Source organism: Trichoplusia ni, chromosome 3 (genome assembly GCF_003590095.1).
Source record: "Trichoplusia ni isolate ovarian cell line Hi5 chromosome 3, tn1, whole genome shotgun sequence".
Classification (NCBI taxonomy): domain Eukaryota; kingdom Metazoa; phylum Arthropoda; class Insecta; order Lepidoptera; family Noctuidae; genus Trichoplusia; species Trichoplusia ni.
The window spans coordinates 9,184,926-9,194,003 of record NC_039480.1 but is presented as its reverse complement, the minus strand read 5'-3'; the positions used below and the strand labels follow the sequence as shown (position 1 = coordinate 9,194,003).

The following is a 9,078-nucleotide window of genomic DNA, read 5'->3' as shown; positions in this document are numbered from 1 at the left end:
GTCTGCCACTGCCTAACCATACAACTAGTGAAGAAATATTTAAAGTAAAGGACGAATTTTTCAATGAGCATAATTTGGAATCGCATAACTGTATAAGTGTTTGCTCAGGCGGCGCAGCAGCTATGACAGGAAAGGTTAAAGGCTTTATAGCTAAGGTTGCTGAAAAAAATTATAATGTTCAAAAACAGCATTGTTTTTTTTCATAGGGAAGCTCTTATGACGAAGTCTCTGCCTGATGATCTATTGCACGTTCTTCAAGAAATTATCAAAATAGTCAATTACATCAAGTAACGACCGCTGAACTCTCGTCTTTTTAATGCACTGTGTCAAGAAATGGGGGCAGATCATCAGTCGCTTTTGTTTCATACGAGGTACGATGTCTTTCTCGCGGCAAAGTACTGTCCCGAATTTTTGAGTTGAAAAATGAGACTGAGATGTTTTGCATTCCCAGGGTTCAGATTATGCACATTTATTTAAAAAAGAAGAATGGCTAGCAAAACTTGCATACCTGACGGATATATTTGCTCACTTAAATGAGCTCAATAAAAAAATGCAAGGCAGAAATTCCAATATTTTGACATCGTCGGATAAAATTGAAAGCTTTCGCGCTAAATTGGAACTATGGATCAGTCTCGCTACGAATGGTAATAATGATACGATCCCAAATGTCATAGCAGCTGATCCAGAAAAAAGGGTGCAGGCTTTGATTGTCAAACACTTAAAGCTTCTTGCAGAGAAAATGATTTTTTATTTCCCTAAGCGTGATCTGCAACCTATGGATTGGGTTCGAAATCCATTCTCCGAGAACATTCCTTTCGGCCACTTGCGAATAAATGAGCAGAAAGAAGTGATGGAAATAAAAACAGATCGCACATTAAAATTAAAATTTTCTGAAACTGATTTAGAACATTTTTGGCTAAGTGTGAAAAATGAATATCCTCTGCTTTCTAAGCATGCTATTGCAATATAAAAATAAAAATAAAAAATAAAATACTTTTACCGTTTGCAACGACCTATTTGAGTGAATTAGGATTTTCGACTCTTACCACAATAAAAACCAAAAAAGGGAACGCCTCAGGACGATCGACGAAGAAATGAGAGCAGCCTTGTCAGCGATTACTCCAAATTTAGACCGTCTGTGCTCAATTAAGCAGTCTCATGTTTCGCATTAAATACCTTTTCTAAAATCTAAAGTTTAATTTTGTTGATTAATAATAAAAGTTGATAATTTGATTTTGTTGATTTATATTTTTTTGTATCTACTACATTGATTATAACGACAAAAGAAAAATCTCATATCTCGTTTTATTTCATTGATCCCAAAAAGGCCTTTCCCAGTAACATCCAAAACATCCGGGAGCTCGGATACTGTTACATGTGTGACCTAAATCCCATTGGGTTGGCGTGGGCAAAAGTAAAGAGAATTGTGAGGAAGCACAACGTTAAGTCTGCGTTAACATTTATTCAAGCAAGTAACGGAGTTAGCAATTAGTCAAGTCACAGGAAAGAGGGGCATGGTTTCGCTTAATGGATTTGTTATTGAGGTCGGCGACGACGGTGTTGATAGTAACTCCGACTCTGCCACTGTCATTATCGAAAGTGATGATGATTGAAATTAAAATATATATTTTTTACAATGATAAACTTGTTTGAATCAGATTTTCCCACACAGTTTTCTTAAAGTAGGGAATATATCCTTCGTAAATATAATTTAAAAAATCTACCGCCAATATCATAAATAAAATTTATTAAAATACCAACAACTAAGCTTCCGCTTTTAAGGTTAAGTACATTAAAGAACAATGTTAACAAACAAAGTTATTCAATGTTCTGTAAATATAGATCCTTTTGGGTAGTTTTCTCAAAAGCAGTACTTGTCAATGTAAACTGCATTCAAACGTTGACTACTTGATTAAGGGTTTCAAAAACAAGAAGATGCGCGAGCACAAGAGTTTAGTCTAAATCCTCGCGTCACATAGCCGTGCGTCGTCTCGCTCGTCTGGTCTCCGTCTGGAGTCGTTTTTTTGGGCGCTAGGCGCGAGTCGCGAGAGCAGACGAGGCGAGGTGCGGCGTCCACATTCTCGCTTTCAGTTAATCAGTATGCCACCAGACTTTGTTGTGAGAGGTTGTCAAATTTTATCGCAGAATGATGAGGTACGAGTGGACCCAGGACGATTTAGTTAAGTTTATGGAGTTATATCAAGCGGAACCAATTACATGGGATCCGAAAAACCCTAACCACAAAGACAAAATCAAAATTAATGATGCGAAAATGAAAATTCCAATAGGGGAATTAAAACCTAAAAAAAACTCAATATTAACGACGTTCCGGGGACACCTCAGGAAGAAAAAAGAACCATTGAAGTCAGGAGCTGGCCAGGTTGAAATTTATAAGCCAATTTGGTTTCTGTATGACCAGCTTCTAAGTTTTTTGGGAGACATTAACAACTGCACAACAACGATTGGCAGTGAGCGGGTATGTTATAATGAAACTACCTATATTTTATTTTATTTATTTATTATAATATCATGTATACCTACACTAAAAGTCTACAATTATTTATTATAAGCCAATTATAATAAGTACCTAGTTTTAGTATCGATACTTTGAAATTATGTATCGAGCAGGCATCGGTCAAAAGTACTCATATCAGTATACCTATGTCACTATTTCATTTTAAAAGTTAGAAAAAAATAGCATATCTTATTTTTGAACGCATCCTAACCTTAGTTTTGTTTGTGTAGTTGGCAAGCTTGTTTGTCTATGCCCGAAAAAATAAGCGTCGCCATATTTTGTCGTCATAGACAATAAATAATGACAATTATTGACATTGTTTTCGTTCGTTCTGCTGTGTTAGATAAAAAATTACTCTGCTAAAGAAGACAGTGAGATGTTTAAAAAAAAAAAAAGGCTTTGACTCCAACTCCATACCACCATGCTGGATATCATTAACTCGGACAATTTTGCGAATAATTTTCGTAAAATCCATGTGGCTTAACGCAACGGATCCAGTATGCGTGAAACTTCAGCCTGAGAATTGCGGTTGGTTCTTATTTTTGGTGCAGCTGCAGGGTACACTTTTTTTGGTAAATGTTATGCTTAATTTTTATGTTGTACCAATTAAAAACTTTTTATTTCTTTGAGAATAGAAAACATTGTCGAAACATCTCAAACATGGAACGACGACGAAGAAATTTCAGAAGTTGCAGACCACAGTTATATGTCCGATGACTCGGAATGGGAGTAATTTAAAAACGAAAAAAAGGTATATCTGTATTTGTATTTTATAATATTAAACAGAAGTTATTAAATGATGTAACGGTTTACTCACGCGTATTTATCGGGGGTGCCCGACTAGTTTCGGACCCAACCGGAGTCCTTAATCATGAGCTGACGCGGCGGGATCGCGAGTCCTAAAAAGTCGATGGATCAAGTTAGTGTTGTCAGAAAGCGGTGTAGTTACATTGATATTCAGTGCACACAGTACAAGACACGATTCGACCTCGTCCGCAAGTTCAGAGGGAGTGTGCATCGACACAATACGCAGAACCGCGGGGTGGACTAGCCGCTCTCATACGTTCGCCAAGTTCTATAAGCTTAACATAATGAGGCAGAGTTTGCCGAGTCAGTATGTCTCTAGCTAGACTGATTATATTGTGATACACTTATAATTATATTCATTGAGAAAATTACTTATTTTGTTCAATAAATAAATGATTATTTCTTAACCTGCATTTCATTTCAACGGGACATGCAAATCTCATATTATCTCTTAACATTTACATCTATATATATATAAAAATGAAACCCGTTTCGCGTTGTCATGGCATCACGTGTGAACGGCTGAACCGATTTCGATAATTCTTTTTTTTAAATGTTTGTGGAAGTCCAAGGATGGTTCTTACGGAAAAAAATATTAAGAAAATCTCTCAGAAATATTGAAAAGTATACATTTAATTTTGCATATTTTAAAAAACGCGCGTTACGAATGTCATTTTTTTTTTTTACGAATGTCAACGTCATTCACAGCCATAGACTATATTAAAAGAGCATCGTTTGTTCGGAAACGTGGTTACTTAATTAAGTTTGTTCGGAAACGTGGTTACTTAATTAAATTCTATTGCACTATTTTATAATTTTTTGAAAATAATACAAATAGTAAACCTATACAAATTTCGCATATCCTATTTAGTAATCTGTGGTAGTATCTGTTTCCCTAACTTGACATTGGCGTAATTGGCGAATGGCTGAACAGCCAAGCCAGTTAAAAAAAAAAAACCTGTGGTAATCTGTGGCATCACATCCATAACCGCTTTCTAAGTTTTTGATAAAGTTTGTTTTGTTATAAAGACTAAGGGCATAAACTGCGTTACGCGTGCCTCTCGCGTGTCCATACAAAAACGACCCGCGCGTGCCCATGCGCGTGCACACGCTCGTGAGCCCGTCGCGTGATACTTCCGTGCTATGGGGCACGCATGCACGCGACGTGATCACGCATCACGTTGGACGGGTCCACGCGCGAAGCCCGCTAGCGGGTGCACGCGCGTGCTTGTTCAGTTGACAGCGCTATCTCGAACCGACCGCACGCGCGTGCCCGGCCCATAACAAAAAATGACAAATTTTGATACAGAAAGGGTAATTGTTGAAGTTCAGTGTCGTCCTGCCATATGGGACCAGTCAAGCGAAATATTTAAAGACCGGGACGCTAAATCAAAAGCATGGCTAGACATTTGTAAAGTACTGTTTGAAAATTATGATGACTGGAGTGAAGCAGAAAAAAACATACAAGGTAAGTACCTACACTCTTTATTTATTTTATAATAACGTAGGTTAGGTAAACTATTCTTTGCGCCAAATTTTTATTTTTAATAATCTATGCAATTAGTTATATATAATTAGTTATTTCAATTTTATTTGTGTCAATTAAATGTTTTCAACAATTAATCCAACTATAAAATTAAAACTGGGAATATTTACAATAATTTACCTATGTAAATATAAAATCATGCTTATATTCAAAAGTAGTGCACAGATACTGCGTATTTCTGAACATTGTGAAATTCGTGTGAACAATGTCCCATAATATTGGTATGGTTTTATATTGAAAGAAAGAAAGAAAATATATTTATTTGTGCTAAAAAAGTGACGCATACACACAAAAACAAATAAATTACAATAGAAAATAGAAGGGGGAAAATATGCGTCATATTAACACAAAACGATAGATTCCAAAGTTCTTGCTTTCGGCCACGCGGTCGCCGCCATTTTGCGCGTCACGTGACGCGACTCGTACGCGTGAGTATGTTCACGACTGCGAGCTTCACACTACTTTACACTATCGGTGTATTTAGGGTTCAAAATCATTGTAGGGCAGAAACAGTGGATCGGTAGGTAAATAAATAAAACAATTATCAACTAAAATATTTATTATATTGGTTTTAGAATTGGGCCAGTAACTTTGTAAAATAAGCGTGCGTTTTGTAGTTTTGTAGGTTTTTCTTTGACATCTCTCAACTTTAGTTTACAACAATCTAAGTTATTTGGTTACATCCGATGAATTTAACAAATAAAATCATTAGGTATATTATTAAAATATGCCTGCTATGTTAATAAAAAATGTGTGGTAAAAAGCCGTGAAAATTCAATTATTGAATGTACATAAATTATAAAAAAGCCAACTATCTTCAATAAATACTGCGATCTTGCCATGACAGCTGTCCGTCTGCAACGAAATAATCTGCGAAGTTATCGCGTAATGTATACGAATCTCTGTGGGTATTTCCAATTAACCCCCGAACTGAACGTATATGGTCTGGTATAATGACAATATCATGAAAGTCATTAATTTGACTTCTTGATCTTATAAAATTATGCAAAATACAAATTGTTTTAAGAAAACAAATTGCTTTGTCTTTTCCAACGTTCAATGGACGATGGAGTATGCGAAATTTATTAGCCATGATACCAAATGTACACTCAATATAGCGTCGCGCTCTCGTTAACCTATAATTGAATATTTTTTTTTTGTAGTTTAAATCGAGAGCTCGAGCATATGGCCGCATGACATGGCTAGATAACCCAAATGCTTCATCTCCTACAATAATATAGGGCAAAGCTGCGGTTGCAGCAATGTCGGTTGGTTTATCATTGTGTATTACGGGCAATGCTTTGGCAGGAGGAATATATATTAAGTCATTGTTGATTTGTTCGTACAATCGGCTTTGTGTGAAAATTGCGGAGTCAGATTCTTTACCCTGCACTCCCACGTTTATATAGGTAAACTCATAGTTGGCGTTACACATTGCAAGCAGTACAATAGAATAGTAATGCTTATAGTTGTAATAGAGGGAACCACTATGTGGAGGTCTTATAATGCGTATATGTTTTCCGTCTATTGCACCTATGCAGTTAGGAAACTGGGCTTGCGTTAAAAAACCTTTTTCAGTCTCTTCCCATAGCGCACGGGAAAATTTTGGTATACATTCTTCCTTTAACCTTTCAATTATAATTTGACAAACTTCTGTTACTATTTTTCTGACCGTGGTTAGTCCTGTATGATACGCCAGATGAATATCGACGAAGGTATGTCCACTAACTAAATATCTGTAATAAAATAAAATACCTGTGTTATTGTTTCAGTGAAAAAGCTGCAGCAAAGATGGAAAACTGCAAGATACACTTATATAAGAGTGAGGTCTACTAAAAAAAAACTTAAATCAGGCTCCGGTTCCAGGGCAAATAAAACATACATTTACTATGACATGCTGTCATTTTTAGATTCAAACTCGAATACTCAAGGAGAAGAATCGGCAGACAACTTTAATCAGTCAGTAGAGCAAAACGCGTCACCGAGAACTTCACAAAATAATACGATTATTGAAGAAGATTTGATTAATGTACCTAGCACCAGCTCCAGCTTTACCAAAGAAACACGATCTTCCAAGAAACGTAAGTGCGAATCGCCAACTGATTTCGAATTAGAGTTGTTAAATTGCGTGAAGAATAACACTGCAGATACTGTGGACGAAGACTTGAATTTTTTTAAGTCATTATTACCAACTGTAAAAAAATTGAGTTGCTTTAAAAAATTATTATTTCGTACGAAAGTATTAGAAGCTTTGATTGATATAGAAAAAGAAATGATTATTACCATTGATGACCTTTCATTAACGCAAAATACGGTAACGAATGATTTAGAATCCTTAAATGTAAGATCAGATACGAACAATGAATAAATAGGTAACAAGAAAGACTGAAGATTTGATTAAGACTGTTTAATTATTAAGAACAAAAGAAAGAGAAGAACATGAAGAACTATTTAAGTTAGTAAAAAGCGCAATTTTATATTTATATTTTTCTGGTCTCATGTGCAATTATTATGATATGCAAGGGCATTCGACAAGCCTTGAGGTGTAATGTTCATAAGGAAAGAAACGGGGTCGATTCGGACACTTTTATCTTAAACCCTATTTTGGGGTCAAATAAAAAAGTGTATCAATAGACCCCTTTTTTACTTAATGGACCTTTTTCTTGAACCTACTCATAACATTGCTCCTTCATATGTCCTCTTCTTAAATTTAATCTTTTATGTAATAAACTGTGATTATGATTGTGATGATAAATAAGAATTTAAAATAATATTAGTACCCGATCTAGTAATAGAAGGGAATAATTAATAAGGGAAATATTCATATGTAAAAACTTGCAATCAATATGCGTCATTATAATTAATACTTTGTAAGGTAGGTATATTAATATAATTAAGACATTTTGACTTATTGTACTGTTTTAACTGTTATTGTGTTTTTTTATTTTAAACTTGAACCTGTGATTTTATTAGTGTATTTCAAATGATTAATCAAAAACTAATTGTAACGTAGCGTTTATGCAAGACACTGTGATGACTGTTGTGATTAAGTATATAAAAAAATTAGTGAATAAGTAGGTATAGATAAAAAAAAAACGAAAACGATAAAACTGTGTAATTTAGAAATAACAAAATATAATTAATAAATGTAAGAAACTGTGATTAATATGATGATTAATAAGTGTGCGGTTATGTGTTTCGGTCCTAAGAACAGAGTGAACCACATCAAGAAAAACATTTTAAGCCATATTCAGGTGTCACTGCCGAAACAATAAGAACTTCTTCTTCTTTCTTGCTTGATGTGGCTAAACAGTAATGTGACTTACATAAATTGGCAAAAAAATATGAGTGTTCTAAACTTTTGTTAAATAATGACTGTTTTTTTACATGAATAAAGATGATTATTAATATCGAAATGTCTTTACTTACCGCAATGTCATTGCAAATCGTTCCATTGGTGATACGATTGACGTAGATTTCAATCGTAGATTGTTAGTCCTCAAATAGGGCTCCAGTTTTGAATATAATTCATCATAGACTTGTAATGAAACTTTAAAATATTTGAAAAAAAAACCTTTCATTTTCTCTTAATATACCAAACTTCACCACGAATTCCCCGCACAGTAACCTAGATTCAACGTACGGGCTTACTGGCTGGCGTCTTTTTTTGGCAATTCGTCGTCGCCGTCGTCTTGATAAATAATACAACATTAATTTATCCATAATTACTCGACTGTACACCTCCAACGTCAAAATTGTACTGAGAAAACTGCGTTACGCGGATGCACGCGCCGATGCCCGCGCATAAGCACGCGAACGTGCTCACGTGCGTGCACCAGAAGCGTGGCCCGCGACGTGCTCACGTGCGTACACACGCGTAACGCAGTTTATGCCCTAAGAAGTTTTTTGTTTGTTAATTACGGTAAGTTGACAGCTTCATATCGATTTTTGGTAACTTTTGGTGACTACATAATATTACAATTTGGTTATACAGAAAATATATGAGAGCTTTTTATTTTCAGTTTTTAACAATGCCACCAACCAGACGTACAAATTTAGGCCGCAGAATTCAAAATACGGCAAGTCAAAGAAATCTACGAGCAAATCAAACTGATGAGCAACGCGAAGCGCGAAAAGAACTTCAACGGAATCGAAATCAACATAGAAATGTTGTGTTTAATCCCCACAGAGCTGCATTCAGTTATAATAG

General features: G+C 35.3%; 1 protein-coding gene and 1 long non-coding RNA gene across 2 annotated transcripts; one reads left to right on the top strand and one right to left on the bottom strand.

The window, feature by feature from the left end:
* The first annotated feature begins 4,130 nt into the window (after positions 1-4,130).
* Positions 4,131-8,280, top strand: LOC113491803. The gene is made up of 2 exons (XM_026868968.1): positions 4,131-4,790; positions 6,641-8,280. The coding sequence occupies exons 1-2, from the start codon at positions 4,613-4,615 to the stop codon at positions 7,234-7,236; spliced, it is 774 nt and encodes a 257-aa protein (XP_026724769.1). The 5' UTR covers positions 4,131-4,612; the 3' UTR covers positions 7,237-8,280.
* Positions 5,413-6,990, bottom strand: LOC113491804. The gene is made up of 2 exons (XR_003400457.1): positions 6,902-6,990; positions 5,413-6,604 (listed from the first exon to the last, which is right to left on the bottom strand). It is a non-coding gene; the product is annotated as an uncharacterized LOC113491804 (long non-coding RNA).
* Positions 8,281-9,078: the final 798 nt, after the last annotated feature.

Bases quoted from the DNA above. Each gene is read 5' to 3' on its own strand.
- LOC113491803 (XM_026868968.1), top strand. From the start codon at position 4,613: ATGACAAATTTTGATACAGAAAGGGTAATTGTTGAAGTTCAGTGTCGT. The intron at 4,791-6,640 runs GTAAGTACCTAC...TTATTGTTTCAG, and splicing joins AGCAGAAAAAAACATACAAG to TGAAAAAGCTGCAGCAAAGA.